The sequence below is a fragment of the Rissa tridactyla genome, chromosome 9 (assembly GCF_028500815.1).
Source record: "Rissa tridactyla isolate bRisTri1 chromosome 9, bRisTri1.patW.cur.20221130, whole genome shotgun sequence".
Lineage (NCBI taxonomy): Eukaryota > Metazoa > Chordata > Aves > Charadriiformes > Laridae > Rissa > Rissa tridactyla.
In genome coordinates, this window is record NC_071474.1 from 30,605,666 (window position 1) to 30,623,273 (window position 17,608).

At 48.9% G+C, this 17,608-nt stretch overlaps 1 protein-coding gene across 2 annotated transcripts in view; it reads left to right on the forward strand.

Annotated features, from left to right (window-relative positions):
* The window catches only part of LOC128915213 (proto-oncogene DBL-like), a 71,765-nt gene that overhangs the window by 2,694 nt on the left and 51,463 nt on the right, over window positions 1–17,608 (forward strand). For both annotated transcript variants that reach the window (XM_054215292.1, XM_054215293.1), the window contains exons 2-4: window positions 9,973–10,041; window positions 10,584–10,698; window positions 15,956–16,046. In XM_054215292.1, the coding sequence (XP_054071267.1) occupies window positions 9,973–10,041; window positions 10,584–10,698; window positions 15,956–16,046 (275 nt within the window). The remainder of the gene's footprint in view (window positions 1–9,972; window positions 10,042–10,583; window positions 10,699–15,955; window positions 16,047–17,608) is intronic.

A 17,608-nucleotide genomic window follows, 5' to 3' on the forward strand; every position in this document is an offset into this window, starting at 1 on the left:
GGGCTCCATCGGGGACCTGCGAGAGTGCAGGGCCAGCAGCATCCGGAGGTTCTGCGCCGCCATCGGTCGGGACCCCTTTGGGTGGACCATGGAGGAGTAGTAGTTTGGGAGCAGTCGGTAGTACGTGGGATGTGCTTCCTCTCCCTACGTCGCGTTTCCTACAACTGCGGTTTAACAGTTTGTCATTCATTTACCAGGACAAAAGCAAAGCGACAGCAGGGCTGTGTGGGAGGGAAGCGACCAAAGTGTAAAATAATGGTGAGGGAAAGAAAGAGTCTTCCAAAGTGCTGCCTTTGCCACCGAGCTGGAGGACGCTTGGAGACGCGGAGCTCCCCCCGGGCACCTGGAGATGGGGAGTTCAGAGCTCGGATGTTGCCACTGGTCGTAGGTCGGAGCCTTTGGTTAAAGTTGGTTTTGGCAGGTGGGACCCACAAGGAAACCAAGCGAGCGCCTGCAGCCGCCTCCTGCAAATGGGCAACTTCGTGCTGGCGGACACACAAGTCGCCGTGACGGTGGTTGTTTGGGCACGCATGAGGGTCCCCGTCCTCCTTAGCTTGCTCTGCTGAGGCTTCATCATCCCATGGGATGGCTCCCCTCTCACGGCGCAATTGGAGGACATTAAAAAATGGTGGGCAGAGGAGCAGGAGGGCGAGGAGCTGTGGTGGAGCCACCTTGTCTTCCCCATCCCTTTCCCTCCCGGGCGATGCCAGACCTGGTTTGGCAGCGGGGCTGAGTCAGGAGCTCCCGGGGCAGAGCTGTTCCCTGGGAACCTGCACTGGACGCTGCAATTATCCATGTGCTGCTCCGCGGGTGTCTGTCCAAGGGCTGGGTGGAGTGAGACAGACAGCGAGTGACAGCGATACCCTCTCCCCCGGTCCCTTTCTGTGCCACTGACCTTCCTCTGCCACAGGAAGGGGGTTTGCCGGATTGGGAGATGCGCTTTTGCTCAAGAGGGGAATGCCAGAATTGAGCATTTCCATTTTGGGAAAATTGGTTTTAGTTTCCCTCATTTTGCAGCAGAGTGATGCCATCACGGGAACCTGGCTGTTGGACTTAGTTTCCTGGCTATACGGGCTGTGAAAGCAAATAAATCCTTCCAGTGACTTCGGTGAACTTAATTCCCGGTTCCTCGGCAGGTAACGGGGCCCAAGGATTTACTGCTGTTGCATCTCCCGAGAGATGCTTTGTGCACAAACCTGGGATTCGGCTTGGAAAAAGCAATGCTTGCATGGTATCAAATGAGGTGAAAGTTAATTGAGGTGTGCAGGTGTGTTTTTTATTTGGCTTTGGGGTTCTTTTGTGCTGCATGGGCTCTGGTTTGGAGGCTGACGATGTTGGCAAATGGGCCCCGGTGCTGGTGTGTAAAACACCTGTAAACTTCCCGAGGCTTCTGAAAGGGAGGAGTGACTGCAATTGGGAAGAGGAGAAAAATTAAAAGTGCACTGAAGCTCCTACATATCAGAAATGCAAGAAACTGGATTTTCTCGACTCCCACACCGCGTTGGAATCGACATGGGTGGGTGTTGAGAAACTTCATTATGTTTCTTGCAATAGATGTAAATTCACGTATGGTTGAGCCGGCTTTTATCTTTCCTAAATTTTGCTTAGTTTGGGGTGATAGGAGAAGGCAGTTTTTCTGATTGGATGTCAGCGCATCAGAGCATCCCGTGTTTTTTGTTCCCTGGCATTAGCAGATTAGCCGCAGCAATGACAGCAGAGGTAGTACGCAAGCCTTGTTTCCACTTAGTTTGCTTTTGGTTCACCTTTTCTGAGCGAAGCTTCCACAGTTTGCCAGCTGTTAAATCTAAATTGGAAGAGATTACCCCCATCCTTTCCCCAGATTCCATGGTCCCCAGCACACAGGGACACCATGGACCTTGTAACCTCCCCTGAGCATCCTCCTCCTCACTGGTGGCACGGCTCAGCCCCGGCTCCCAGGGACCTTTCTGCTCGCTCCAGCTCCCAAAATGGTCTCAGAGGGTGAAGTTCCCGTGAATGTGGGATCCTTGGCTGGCTACGCCTGGTCTGGACACGCTGCCACCCGATCCCTCCTATTGTAAGGTGATGATTCAGCTGGTCCCGTGAGGACATTGCTCCGTGGGACAGGCACACTGCCTGCATGATGGTCCACAAGCCTCGGCTGCACTGAGTGAACATTTTCTCCCTAATTCTCATCTTTCTTTTTTTCTTTCACAGCATTTTCTTTTGCATTTTCACTCATATCCCCAGCGTATAGAAATCTAAGCCTTTTGAAAAGGTCACTCTAGTTTTTCAGAAGCTTTGTTTTTGGGTTGGGTTTGGTTGGTTTTTTTTTTTTTTTTTTTTGCTGAATGGTTTCTTAGCTGAGCATGCTCCTGGGTTTGGGTGATGCGGATGGGTGTCTGTGCTGAAGCATCGACTGCAGATAAGCCCCGGAGGGCCTCAGCAAAGAAGCACGGCCACCAGGTCAGAAGAGAGGACCATCTGGTGCCGTATCCTACCTCCTACGCTGTGCCGGAGCGGGCGCGTGGGGAGAAGTAAAAGAAGGAGCTTGCAAACAGAGTGAGCCTTTCCTCAAAATACCCTCCCCGTTCTGACAAAGGATAATTTGAGCAGTTGTTGAACCAGGGATGGTGACCAACCCATCATGCCTAGTGACGGACTGACCCTCCTGGGGCTTTCCATGGCCTTTTTGAATGGCTGGGTGTTTTTGATGTGTTCCTGCCTGACGTGACCGCCTTGGTTTCCCATCTGTGACATGGGATGAGGCTCCTGGTAGAGTTTAGATCATGATTTTCACTGGGGCGTGCTCACACGTGGACAGTTACGGCGGCCGTTGGGGAAGAGGGGTCTGCGTTCATGCCCATGTGGCCACAATGGGGAGCCGGTGCTGGTGGCTGCCCCTGTGCAGGGACAGGCTTTGCAGGGGCTGTGTCCCTTTGAAACCGTGGCGTGGTGGCTGCTGCTATGCGTCCATCCCTTCTGGCTCTGAAGGAGGAGCTTTGCTGCTGACCCGCCTCTATAGCAGACTCTCCCAGGGCCACCCTGCTAGCATCACTGGGCTCCTGGGATGGCCCCAGGGCCACCTGTAGCCTGGGGACCAGCCAGCGCCTGAACCACCTGTTCCATCTAAATACACCCTGCCCATCCTTGGCTCCCACCATGTTCCTGGGGGTGCAGCTCTTCCCATGGCTCTGCCATCCCTTGTCCCTTGTGTTCTGATGCTCTTCCCAGGAGCTTCCTTGGAGAAGCAGGTTTTGCGAGTGCATCTGCCAAGTCGAGGATTTACCGAGAGATTCACGTGTGGTGGGGGGAGGTTTGCCAGAACCGGCCGAGGAGCCCCATCGTCTTCCTCAGGATCGATAAATACATCATGGACACAGCGGGGTGTGAGCTGTCCCCGCGGGGGACAAAGGAGCTTGTGGCACTCGAGGGTATCGGAGCTTTCTGCCATAAATATTTTAGTGGGTCTTTTGTGTGGCTTGCCTGGCACGGGGAATGGCTGCACCGCCTGGAACTGCAAACTGTTGAGTGCGCAAGGTTTTAGCGCAGCGGCAGAAATTTCTGTTCTAGCACGCGGATGGCTAAAGGTGAATTTGCTCCGCCTGGGTCCCCGGGACAGCAACAGGGCTTCGTCTGTGCGACAGGTACCCCCGGTGACAGGAGCGTGTGTGTGATGCAGCTGAAGGTCGTTTTGGTGCACACGAGGTGGTGTGCAGCTCAGAGCTGCTGTTAGAAATGATTACATCTATAGCTTCTGTGCTGCACCTGAGGAAATGCAGAAGAGGACCGCAGCAGATTTTGCACTTTGCACGATCAAGTCTCTAAGTTTCTGGGGTGTGGAGAGAAGGAAATTTGATGTGGGATATCACATATTTGATGGGGAAAAGGTCCCCACAGATCTAAACCTGTGGTCAGGCTATTGCCTCTGGTTTGAAAGTGTAATTGCAACACAAGGTTGTTCACCCCCATGTGCTCTGCAGCTCTGCATGACTTTGGTGGAACTGAGCAGAAATGTGTCTTATTAGCAGGCCCCTCTGTTTTTCTGCCCTCTGAATTTTTACAAGTCCCTCATTGGGACCTTTGAGCCCCTGTGAGCCAGCTGCGAACTCCCTTGTAGGGGAAAATGATCCCTTACCCTTGGGTCCCCAGGGAGGAAGCCACCGAGTCCTGGCTGGTGGACTTCATGTCTGATCCCAAGACCTTCAGTACTTTGGTGCATCCAGAAACCGGTCCCGTGGGTTGTGGAGACCTTTTCATACTCAGCTGTCCAGGTTAGTCCAACGCCACCCAACAGGTAGTTCAACGAGGCATTTAACACCCGCCCTTTGATCCCAGCTCTTGCACAACTAGTATAGATGTGGACACCTGTGTTGGCCTGATGGATGGGGGCTGCTGGGGTCTTTTCTGCTCTTGTCATCACACATGCTCGTGGCCCTTTGGAAACATCTTACCCTGTTGGTGCTTGTGCCTGTTCCTGTTTGTGCATGAGGAACCGAAGCCATGGGAGACGTGATTTGCTCCCAGCTACCAAAAGGGTTTAGTCTCAAAGCCGGGAAGCAGCCTCAGGACCTTGGCTGTCAGTCCTCTGCTCAGACTAGGTCCTGTAAATAACCTTTAGGTGAATACAGCAGGCCTTGTTGAGGAGCACAATGTCCTATTCTCTGCCCAGCGTTGTCCGATGAACATGCAGTTCGGCAGGGTGTCTCCACCAGCGTCGTGCCGCCTGGCCGGCCACCAGCCCCTCCTGGCCGGGGTCCCCATCGGTGCTGTGTAAACACCTGCTCTGCACGTACGCAGCATGGCATCCCCTTCCTGGGCAGATTGGAGAGGTGGGAGGGTGGAAATCAGGATCCTACCCCAGGGATAAGCTTGTTGGGGAAGCCACCGTTTCGAGGCCGTGCAGGTGGGGCACGATGCCCGAAAGACCCTGGCCAAAGCGGTGATAGCAGCATGTCCCCCTGCTCCTTCCCTGCAGCCAGGGACACCCACCCTGTCACTTGTGCTTTGTGTAGACCTCGTGCAAGCGTGCCGTTCACGGTAGGGCAGTTTGCAGGCAGCGTAAAATAGTGTATTTTTCTCTAATAACTCCCTCCGTCTTGCTTTCTGGACACGGCGTGCTGGTAGGGAGAATGGTGATGTTTCTTGTTGTGTACTGGATGGAATCCAAAGTCTTTTGAAATTGCTTGGGGAGAAAGCAGGGTGAGGCTCAGCGGCTGGGATGCACACCAGCGTGACGGAGCCTCGGCTTTCCTGCGGCAAGCTGTGGCCCCATGTATTTTGCAGAAAATTAAATTTCAAGTGAAATTGTTCCCCTTATCCAAAGTGAGTGCCCAGAGCGATGGGCTGCGGGGTCCCTCCTTTTTTAACTGTTATAACAACCTGGACTGAATGAGGGGGACAAATTGTAGGGTGGTACATGGATCTTTCTCCTCAGATACAGGACTGTGTTTCTATTCTTTGCCCCAATGAATATTTAATTTTGCAAAGCAGAGCAACTTCAGCCGGAGAAGCTGAAAGGGCCGCGCTCCGCGTTGCACAGGGTTCCTGGTTGGGGCACTCTGCCCTGAGGGATTTCTGTTCCCTCTCCTGTGCGAAGCAGATGAGATGGAGATGGTTTAATCCTCATGGCCATCCCAGCTTGTGCTCCATCAGCTCTTCTGGGAGGTTCACACCGGTGCTGGCCATGAACAGGGCTGCCTGGGGCTCATGGAAACTCCCCGAGCACCGGACCTTCCTTCCAGCCCTGTTGGTGTGTGTAGGTCTGCGTTATGGGTGTCGTTAGCCTCGAAAGGAACTTTTGGGGGCAGGTGGGCCTCGCTGTGGTGGGGTGACCTGAGACAGACACTGGCTGATGACCCCGGTTAGCCCAGAAAGTCAACGAGGGCAATGGAAATAGGTAACAAACCCGCAGGCTGCCTTCACGCTGCTTCGTTGGGTGGAGATGTCCAAGCAGCTGAGGACAAGCAGATCATGGAGAAGCTCAACGTGATCCTTTATCCTTTTCATTTAGTTTACTTCCGTTTTGTTTCCTAGACTACGGCAGCAACCCTCGCATGAAAAGCTGCTATTCTGCATTCACAACAAAGCCACCTCCAAATGGATTTTGTAGTTGCAGACAATATTTGGTGGGTGTTATAAAGTGTAAGGCACTGTTACATCAGCTTGGCAGATGCATTACACAGCTGCCGTCTGCAGATGCCGTGGGCCTGCAAAGTTTGGGATAGAAAAGAAAACAATAGTTACCAAAGATTAAAGCGCTTTGGGGCTTAATTGAGTTTTACAAGAGGAATTTGGACTCAGACTCTCCTCTCTCTGAATGTCACTGCAGACCTGCACTGTACGTGAAAGTCCCGCTGTGCTTGAATTGCTTCAAAAGGAAACATCTCTTGATGTTCCAGTGATACCAATAAGCGCTATTCTTAACAACCGCCGTCAGTGCGATGGCCTTGAGATTGGTCCTGTGGAGAGGACCCAGCAAAATGCGCTGGGCTGTGTCACCCAAATGATGGGGACAGGGTAGATTCAGCAGGGCTCCCTGCTGAGCCACAGTAGTTTTTCTTGGAAGAGTAGAGACTTTGTATTTCCCCTTTGTCTTTTCCCCACTTGGCTTCACGCATCCTCCGGAGCTCTGTGCCATGGCAACGATCTCTGTAGAGGAGTCTCTGAATGTAATAACTGCAGCAGCATTTTATAAATACCCAATTTAGAGCCTATATAAAAAATGTTACTATGCTGCTGTGACAGTTTGTCATCCAGATGCTGCTGATTTTTAGCAAGAGCCTGAAGCCTGAGTTCATACCAGCTGTGTGGGGATGGCGGTGTGGTTTGTGAAGTGCTCTGGGATGCTGTAACGCGAGGGGCTCAGGCTGGATTTTATAACAGCACAGCTCTATTTGATAGTAGCTGATGATCACAAAGCCTCTTTTTAAGAGAAATGAGTGGACGTGTGTGAAACCTTGGCTTCCTCTGGCTTGTGCCAAGCAAGACACAGGCTGGCCATGCTGTTCATAGCCCCTGCCGCGCAGTACCCCGGGGTCTTTCCTGTACTGTCCCAAGAGCGTCCTTCAAATAAGAAATCCCCAGTTTGCTGATGAGCATCAAGGGAAGCCTTGTTTGAGAGGCGGGTATCTTTGGTGCCCCACTGCCTTTCACTGCTCTTTTTCCAGAGATCAGTTTTTGAGGACAAAGGTCATGTTTCTGTACAGGATTTATAGCAACATCCAACTGATGTGCCACAGGCACAGCAACACACTTGTGAATTTGATGCCAGCACTTGATTTTCCCTAACGTATGCCCAGGAGGTTGAGTTCAATGGCCACTGCCAAGGGAGCGATGAGTTGGCCAAGGAGTGGCTCTAATGGGACCACAATCACCCTGTTGTTGTGCCTTGACCTTACCAAAGGGCAGCTGTCCTGCTCCTCCGTCGCTTGTTGGAGTCTCCTACCCCGCAGGAGATGGGGAGGGATTGTAAGGGAAACGCTTCCCGAGCCCTTTGCTGCCTGGAGTAAATTTCTTCCCACCTGTTTTTTCCTCCAGTGAGTTATTTTGGGTGCTTAACTTGGGACTGCTCAGAAGGGCCTGGTTTTCTGAAGGTGCTGAGTGCCCTCTTCCAAAATTATTATAGAATGGTTCAGGTTGGAAGGGACCTTAAAGATCATCTAGTTCCAACCCCCTGCCCTGGGCAGGGACATGTCATCCCTTGGGAAGCGAGAATCTCAAAGGCATAAGGGTGTTTAGGAATCTGGGTCTCCACCTCTCTGTCAAAGTCAAGGATGAAACTTTCTATGGAATAAAATGTTGGGGAACAAGGTCCTCGCTGGAAACCAGGACTCCCAAAGCAGGTCCCTCCTCGGGTTGTTCCCAAGTGTGGTGGGAACCCCCGTCCTGTGGCTTTTTGTACCTCAAAGCCAGAAATGCCAGGCCCCCCTGGGGACATGGTGCTGATGGTACTTGAGCTGGTGGGCTGTGTGGGATGGGGTGGTCCGTGCCCGCGTTGGCAGAGGGCACGGCATGGCGGGTCCTCCTGCACCCCCCGGCACAGGTAGGGATAAAACATTCATTGGTTTTTGCAGTTTCCCAGATGGTCATTGTGAAATTGCAGTTAAGAGAGATTTAAGAGAATAAGCACCCGGCTCTGGGGTTAAAGTATGCATTTTTGAGATGATTTTTTTTTCCCCTGGAATGCGAAGTTTGAAAATATCTGTGGAAAAATGCTATTTTTTTCCCAACCATGGTTGTCTCCAGCTTAGTTTAAGGCTGCGTGTTGTTCTCAGTGAGAAAATGTCTTGTGAAACTTAAATTAAGTGATTTTTTAATTATTTTTTTTTTAACCATGCAAATTTTAATGCCCTTTTCCCAGCCGGTTTCCTGGACAGGTCTCAATACACCAGCATTTCCCTCCCATATCACTGCAGGGCCAGGAACAAAAGCTGCATTTACGGCGAACCCGGAGCTGCGTTTGCTTTTAGCATTGAGCACCGGCGTCGCGTGCGGACGTTCTAGTGCGGGGCCGCGGAGTCAGCCGCGGGCTTTTGTCTTGTATTTTCAAAGACCCGCATGTTAGATAGTATCTACTTCCTGCATTGGAGCTCATTAAGCATGATTTTGATCAGTGTGAAACTACTGAGCTGGGGAAAAAATAATTAATAGAGAAAAAAAAAATAAATCCGTTGCCACTGTTTGTCCTTAGGTTAGGTGAAGCAGTTGAATAAGAGAGAAATATTTGAAATATCTTGCAAGACAAACTTCTTTCTTAACAAGACCAATTCCGGAGGCTGTTAAAACGAAGAATGTTTCTGTAGCTGCCAGTGGGACTCAGGCCCCGATCCTTAACGAAGAAAAATAACGTTTTTATCTACAAGAGGAGGAAATAGCGGCACGTGAGAGCAGCCCATGGCCAGCGGGGGCTGCGGGATGCGGAGAACCCCCCACCCCGGGCATCTCTGGGCTGCAGTGCTGCAGCCCCATTTGGCAACTAGAGGCCCGAAACATCCTTCAAGAAAGCAGAAGTGACCAGAAAGCCTTTGGAAAAAGCGAAATAGAATAAATATTGATTACACCAGAGTGCGCTGAAGTGTGCGGCCCGTGTGATTTAAAACAGCCGGAAGACTCCTCCCTGGGACCAGCTCTGTGAAATAATCAGTGTTTAAAATTTGATTATCAGAAACCATGAGGGCTTTAATCTGTATAGATGTGCTTTAAAATGTTTATTTGCAGGAACAAGGATGTTTAATTTCTAGTTATCGTTCCATTTATAGATAATCCAGAAAAATGCCTACCAGCTGTAAGCTCCCCTTGTGTTTGATCTGGTTTTTCTTCCCTTCTCCCGGGGAGAGGTAAAGTCGTTTATATTCTTCCGATGCGTTTTGTTGCCACTGAAATGGTCAGTGTGCTAAATATGGCATTAAAACAGCCTCTCCCATTATTTAATTAAGAAGAAACCTAATAACCGAACGTAGGAACAACAGCCTTTCCAGTGCACGTGGCCCCGTGCCAGATGAAAACAAGATTTCAGAAGCTTATTTGCTCAAAATTAAAGACTGTAACAGTCTGAAAACCCAGCCTTACTCCCAGTTAAACGCAGTTCCCTTATTCCCAGTGCGGCAGCGTTGGACGCTGCCCTGCCCAGCAGAAGGCTCGGCCCATTGTATTGCCAAGGCGAGGAGGCACTGGGGGAGTTTGTAAAACAGGGGGGTTAATTTAGTGACTCCAAAATATAAATATTAACATTGGATGTACCTTGGTGGGGGGAGAGCACTCAAGTAGTTCATTTGGTAGGATATATTTGCTGCTGACTTACGGTGTTTGCCCTGTTAGAGTCATTAGAAACATTGATTTCTTGGAAAACCGTATATCCGTCAGTATGAAATTTCGTATGTAATTTAGGGAAGCTGCATTTGGTTCAGGTCCCACCTTTGGGTTGATAAACGTCTTTGCTTTGGATTTTTTGCTTCCTTTTTGACTGCTGCTTTTGCTTTTTTTTTTTCCCAGAAACTGCAATACCCATCTGTGCAAAGGACATCAGTGATGATTTGATGAAAGAGTTTGCTTTTCTTTCTGGTGAGTACGCTGAATTTCTCCAGGGTCTCTACATGGTAATTAAATACTCCAGATAAACTTCTGCGCTATTTGGCAAAATGATACTCTGCCACGGGATAATATTCATCAGGTAGTCGCCAGTGCCACTAGAAATGTTGTTAATAAAACATTGAGGCAGTTTGGAAGAGCATATTAGGTTTCTGTCTCAAGCCATACTGTAAAACATTCTTACCTTCAAACACTCAACGCATTAACAAGTGTTTTGCTTTGAAATGTATTTCTGTAGGTTCCAGACCAGCACAATGATTTCTCCTTGTATTTCTGGCTTCTTTTGCTGTCCCATGTAAAGCCCGCTCCGTAAAGAAAGGAAAAATGTGGTACCTAATACATTTGTCTTATGCCACCTGTGAGTGTGTCATGCTTGAAATTGGAGGCAGGATTGGACCCATTTTTTCTGTTCTGGTGGTGTAAAAAACCCTCTGTACTGATGGTTTTCTGTCCTGACTGGTGGACCTGGGCTTTGCTGCTGGTCCTCCTCCAAAGCATCCTTGTCTGTATTCCAGGTGGCCGGGGGAAAGACAAGGCTTGGATTATCACCCTCCCCGACAATGCTCGCTTCAACGAGGTGCCTGAGGAGATCGTATCCAAAGTCTTAACATACCTAACGTCAGTCCCGAGGTATGTGGCTCCCTTCTAGCTCTTGCCTGTGATGGGCAGAGGGGTCGGTCCCACCTGGGTCCGGGACCCCGATGCGTGGGGGTGAGGGGCATCTTCAGCTCTCAGGAGCAAATAAGAGGGAGAAGACGAACGATGCAAGCCCTTACGGTGTCCAGGCCACGGTATTTAATGTGCCAGTGAATACAGAGTAAAAAGTGGACATCATCATCCCTATGACTTGTCAGCCTACATGTATCATAAATTTACTTTATTAAGTTTGTAATTAACAGCGAGCTTTCCTTAAGCTTTGACATGTGTCACCGCTTAAATATGCTGGGCTACTGCAGAATAATATTTTGACACGTACAAATAGAGAGTCATTACCCTGGAAAAAAGAGAAGTGTAACCGGAGGAAGAGACTAATTACAGGAGCGAACCGTTTGGGGTCCCCATTACGTGGGGTGGCTTGGCAGCGTGCCACAGAGCCCTTGTCTCGGGGTTGAGCGGCCGACAGTCTGCCACATGCAGGGCTCTGTACTTAGATTAATGGCCTTCCTATTTCTTTGCCGCTGAGCCTGGTGACTCAGTTACCTGGAATGCTTAATTTCCTTGAATAATGCCTGTTTCGGCAAATTTCTTCCTGCAGGGAGAGCAGGTTGATAGCAGCTAGGTGTGAGCTTTCCATCAGCGGCTGCTTTGGAAGAAGTACCGTGTGTTTAGCCACTTCTGCAGGAAAAAAAGAAGAGCTTCTGGTTCCCCTGTCCTCTGTAGGGGATGGACTCTGAAGTTTTGTGGGCTCCTGGCCCCCAGAGCACTGTCCCAGCAGGGACAGGAGCGTCCCATGGTGTGTCCCATGGTGTGTCCCGGCCGCAGGGGTTTCTCCTCCGTGCTGTACGGCCAGCCCGTGTCTGTGCATCTGTACTTCCCAGCTCTGCTCCGTTTCTCCAGGGCTTCTTGTTTCATGTAAGGGTGAACACCCTGGCATTAGCGTGATGAGCTGTCTTGCTGTCCCTCTAATAGGTCCAACTCAATCAAGAAACTAATGAGAGCTGTGATTCAAACGTGTTCAGTGTGTTATTAGGAAAACCACTTTAATCGTGCTTCTCTGCTCCTCCTACCACCACAACAGCCTGCCTCAATACCTGACCGTCTTAAAAACATGTGGTTTTTAACACTTTGGAGCTGAAAAGGCTGTGGTGTCGGGGAGCAAGGAAAAGCATCGCGTAGGTGAGGACAGAAGGTGTGTGTCAGCTCTGGTACCCCTGGGTGTGCATCCCTTAGCTGCATCACATCATGGGATCCGAGCTTAGACTTTGGGTCAGAAAGTCCCTAAAAGAGGTCAATATTTGACCTGCGTGTCAGAGTTAGCTGTGGGTGCACCGACACCTCCCTGCCACATCCCTGTGGGTGGGTACAGGGGTCTCAGAACACGCCGGCAGTACCTTTCCTGTGCAACCAGTAGCAACGACCACGTACTGTCCTACCAACACCAGGCTGAGGAAATCTCCCAGGGTGTCGGATTTGCAGGATTTGGGGAAGCTGAATTCCATGAAGCATTTTTCTCCTGGAAATTAGATAAAGGAGACGGCTGCTGTAAGCTACTCTTTGCTCCTCAAAGCCAGTGCATTAATAACAGAGCCAGGAGGAAGGTGAGCCTTGTAGACAAGCTAATTTTACTTTAGGATTCCTGGGAGCATAGACTTAGCAACAAATGCTGATCTCTTGTGTGCCCTAAAAGAATTTATTTCTTCCAATGTTAAGTCAGAATTTCAGTAGAAGCTTTAAGAAGAAAAAAAAAAAAAATCAGTTGAAGTGAGCTATGGTATAGGTAAGATTGTTATTACAAAAAAGTGTCCTGATCACAATTAAAGTAAATGAAAAATTATACTATCTTTAAAAAAATATAAAAATCCCACTGTATACAGTGTTGGTGCAGCCTTACCTTGAGCCCTGTGTGCAGTTCTGGGCGCCACAGTTTAGGAAGGATGTGAAGGTCCTTGAAGGTGTCCAGAGGGCAACACAGCTGGTGACAGGGCTGGGAGGAATGTCCTGGGGGGAGCGGCTGAGGGCTCTGGGCTTGTCTAGTTTGGAGAGAAGGAGCCTGAGGGGCGACCTGGTGGCTCTGCAGCTTCCTGAGGAGGGGAAGTGGAGAGGGAGGTGCTGAGCTCTTCTCCCTGGGATCCAGTGACAGGACACCTGGGAGTGGTTCAAAGTTGTGCCAGGGAGGTTTAGATTGGACATTAGGAAGCGTTTCTTTACCGAGAGGGTGGTCAAACACTGGAACAGGCTTCCTGGAGAGGTGGTCGATGCCCCAAGCCTGTCAGGGTTTAACGGGCATTTGGACAATGCCCTTAATAACGTGCTTTAACTTGGTCAGCCCTGAATTGGTCAGCGGTTGGACTAGATGATCCTTGTAGGTCCCTTCCAACTGAAGTATCCCCTTCTCTTTTCTCTTCTCCCTTCCTTCTTCTCCCATCCCATCCTATCCTCTCCCATCCCATCCTATCCTCTCCCATCCCATCCTATCCTCTCCCATCCCATCCTATCCTCTCCCATCCCATCCTATCCTCTCCCATCCCATCCTATCCTCTCCCATCCCATCCTATCCTCTCCCATCCCATCCTATCTTGTTTGACTATCCACCTTTTCGGTATTCAGACAAGCTCTGCATGTTTCACTTCATTCGGGCAGTGAAGTACGGAGTGATTTAGAGCACAGGGAGTAACGGCACCGCGAAGGGTGCCGTTGGCTATAAATACCTCTGGATTTAAATATTAGGCAGCAGGTCCTGATGGTGTGCTCTGATCCCACCAGCCATAAGGAGCCTGTGATAAATCTCCCAACTGCACACTCTGAGATCCGATTTCAAGTCCTCCTGCAAAACATCCCCAGTCTTTATTTTTAGCCTGGTGCACCCTGCAACACATACAAAATAAAGGGTAAGGAGGAAAAAAAAAAAGTGACAAGAAGCACCCGGAGAGAAATAATCCTCAGTCCAGTTATCTGTCCCCATCTTTTCTGCTGCCGGATGCAAATGAACTCACCCCTTGCAGCCGCGGTGAGAAAGCATTGATTTATTTTTATTGTCAGGCTAAAAGGTACATCGCAGGACTGGAAATCTGATAAACCTGTGAGGCCTGGCTTGCAAATAGTCACAGGCTTGCTCCGCTAGCCCCTGAATAAATTAAAAATTTCCCACAGTAGGTTTCAAGGCTTTTGGACAGCTGGGAACTTTCTTCTTTGTGTGCGTAAGGGAACTGATAAAAGTAAATTAACATGCTGAGAGGCTGCTCCCTGAGCGTAACCTTGTCCTGAGTCAATGCAGACTTTGCATACTTTTATTAACTGACAATGCACTACAGTCTGGCTGCCTTTTTTAAATTACGTAGATTCTGGGGTTTTTCTTCAGGTTTTATTACGATGACAGCAGTGCTGTGTAAACACTATGTTTTTTCTTTTTCTTTTCTTTTTTTTTTTCCAGTGGTAGCCTGTTAGGAAATACTATGGGGAGTTGTGGAATTGTTTCTCGTAGGATAGAGACCTACCTTGTAAAGTTTTAGGGTGTGCTGAAAAACCCGAAAGGTTTTATTTTTACCTCAAACAAAAGGGGTTTGAGGTTCCCACCCACCGGGGTCGTTTAATTCGTGGTGGGGGCGAACAGAGCTGACAGAAACCTGCAGAATCATTTTGTGTTGTCAAAGCTATTTTATCTAAAAAAAGTTTGGGCTGAAAAGTTGTGCCTGATTCCAGCTCGCAAGGTGGAACCTCAGGCTTTATTGCATACCGAAGTTCTGTGTATGACCCATGTGTAAAATACGCTCTTCCTTTTTCTCTGCTCTTTTCGGCTACGCCTCGACGGCGATGTACAAATCCGCACGAAACCTTTGCACTCTGGGTGTGACGTTAGAGGTCCCCGGGATATATTTGTAGGACAGCCTGGGAGCTGGGTGCCTCTACATATCTTCAGGCAAACTGTTTTTATGAGCCAAAGGGAATTTTATTATTTTCTTTTTTTTTTTTTTTTTTTTCACTCAGCACAACTGCTAATGCCTTTTTAATATAGTTGCCAAAGACACGGCTACCACAAACCAGAGCAGCAAGATGTGCATTGAGCGAAAGCTCCCGCACTGCCTTCAAGTGTCTATTTATTTTTTTTTTTTTCTCCCTGTAGTGAAGTTGCTAAGTATTGTCTGCCATGTGATACTTCTGAGCAATCCACTGCGCGTTTTCGCTTGCCAAACACAAGAGTTACTGAAAAGGGTGCCTGCGCGGGGCCGTACCTGGTGCAGATACCTGACCCAGCTCTGGGGAACCAGCAGCCCTACTGGGAGCCTCTCCCGCAGCACGGAGACACCCGGATAGGGTGGCGTGGGACGCGGCTATCCTGTTTCAGCGGCCGCAAAATAAATATTGTAAATATTGCTTAAGTATCCCGTAAACGCACTCACGTTGGAGGACTTGGTTACAAGCTGGCGTACCCTTACCTGTGCGCAAACATGATTCCAGGTGGTAATTCTGCCCTGGAGTGTGTATTGTTACAGGTTGAGCCCAGACCCAGCGAGCCTGGGCAGGGGATATTTGAATTACAGACAGGAGCTCACCTGCGTGTTAGGGTACCCGCCAGAGCCTGCGTCCCCGGTGCTGCTGGCTGGCTTGGGCATTTCAAAGCGACTTAAAGGATTTGAGTGTCAAAAGGGATTGTTGCGTGCAAAGCGAACCAGAGTACGCTGGAAAGTGCCTCAGAGCAATCACTGCTTCTCCCGGGGACCTCGGGAGGTGTTGGGACAGCCTGGTTAAGGACCAGATCCCCCTTCCCTGCCTTGATGTCACCTCTGTTTTGTGCCAAAACAAGCCGGGAGTTGTCGCTCGGTTGATGTGACCCGGGCAGGCAGGTACCGAGCTTTCTGGGAGGGAAGAGCTCAGCGGTGAGGGCAGGGATGAGCATCCGCGGCTGGTGGAGGCTTCCGGCCACCCCTGGGCTGCTCTTGCCTCCCACCTCTGCAAGGTCCTTCTCAAGCCCAATGCGTGTCCACCCTCCCACGCAACAACGCCCATGATGCATAACCCTGGGCTAACCCTAAGGTGGGACATCCCAAATTTCTTGCCGGTGTCTGCTCGGGGAAAATTTTTTCAAAGGGAATTTTGGCAATTGTGGAAATGTGAAAATGTGGTTGGTATTCTGTGCACTTGGGTTTGGGGCTTTTTTGGTTTTTTTTTGGGAACAGAGTCACATTCCCTCAAAATGTTATCTGGTTATTGGTATTTTCTTATCTCATAGTCAACATGAGTCTGACACCAAATTTATCCTAATCCTGGATAGAAGATTGGACACATGGACATCTGTCAAAATGACTCTCCAAAAAATAGCAGTAAGTCCTCTTTAATGTTAATTTCTTTTAATGTACTAAGTCATGGTGCCCATTACGTATCCCTTTCAGAGAACACTGGGAACTGGGAGCAATGGTGCTCATGCGTTGTCTCTAGGTAGTGTTTTGTTTTATAGCCCTTTAATTAATTCAGTCATAGCTCTGTGCCCTATTTGAGTGCGTAAATGAGCTGTTTGAGTATTAACTGATTCATTTGCGCGTTTCTGTACTTCTTCATAGTGGTTCAGATGTGTTTTGTGACATGTTCTGTGCTTTCACTGGGTGGAGAATTTGGCTTCGTAGATGTTCCTTCTAGACACTGCTTATTAGTGAGAATATATTTTACCTAATTGTCAGGGATTGAAAGTGTTAGGTTCTTAAAACAGGCTTCACAAGCATTTGTATGTGGGCATGGGTGGAAAAGTCTATTTTAAATGCGTATGTATGCCTTCATGTATTTTAAATATCTATTACACATGTTTGTGTGCTTCCCTTGATTAGATTCTGAACGTATCTCAAAAGTGAGCTTTTTACAACCCAGCGATGCGTTGTATCTCATGAAATCAAAGTGTGGTGTTACCACAGTGGGTGCAGGTGTGGAAAAGTCATGGATAAGTAGGAGAAAAGTGATAAATGCTTTCCCAACCAGATCATGCCATGAAAATATTCTGGGCTTATTATTATTGCCTTTGTTTCTGCTTATCAAAGGCATTGGTCCATCTGATAGAGAAAATGAAGTAAACGGTACGTACTGAGGGAGAAGGCTCTTCTCTAATTCTGGTTAGACCTGATAAAATTAGATCTTTTGCTGTTTTAAGTATTTACTACTGGTCTGGCTGAACTTGGCATTAAAAATGTCAGAGCGTTGATGGCATTTTGCTGATAGGCGGCCAGTGGAAGGAAGAGAGGGTTAACTTTTTGCAGCGTGTCAGTATGTTGGGCTCTGGTTTTTCTGAATTTTCTATCTGAATTTCCAGGTACAGTTACCATGCCATTAGAGAAGCAGCAGCATTTAAAAAGTAGTACTTTAAAGGGATCATCAGAATTCAGTTCGGCTGCCAGCGTTCAAACAGGTGCTGGTACTAAGAGCATCCTTTAAGGATGATGTAGTCGCTTTGCATAGTTTGGAAGTTTCAAATGTGAAAAAAACCCTGTCCTAATTTGTAGCCTCCACACAAGTGTTGTTCATTTGGTGTTTAATAAGAAGATTTAATTATTTTGTGACCTTTGAGCATACGCCCTGTGTGTGTATCTGTGTGCGCTGTGTGTCCACGTAGAGAAGACTTTGCCGGTAGCATCAGGGCTGTCTGTGTGAATAACGTGGAGGTGCTCTGTGCAAAGAGGAATGAGCAGCAGGAAACCTGTGTCCGCTCAATCTTAAGACTTGGGAATCTTGCCTTAAAAACAGGCTCTGGCCCTAAAGGGCTGGCTTTGTGTCCAGGGGGCGTTTGACTGGACTTGCCTTTGTGCAGCTAACACAAAAGATTAAAGCTTGATTTCTCTCCAGTCATAAACCATAACCCATGCTGCAATATTTTGCTTTTTTTACTGATCTTTTTATGATT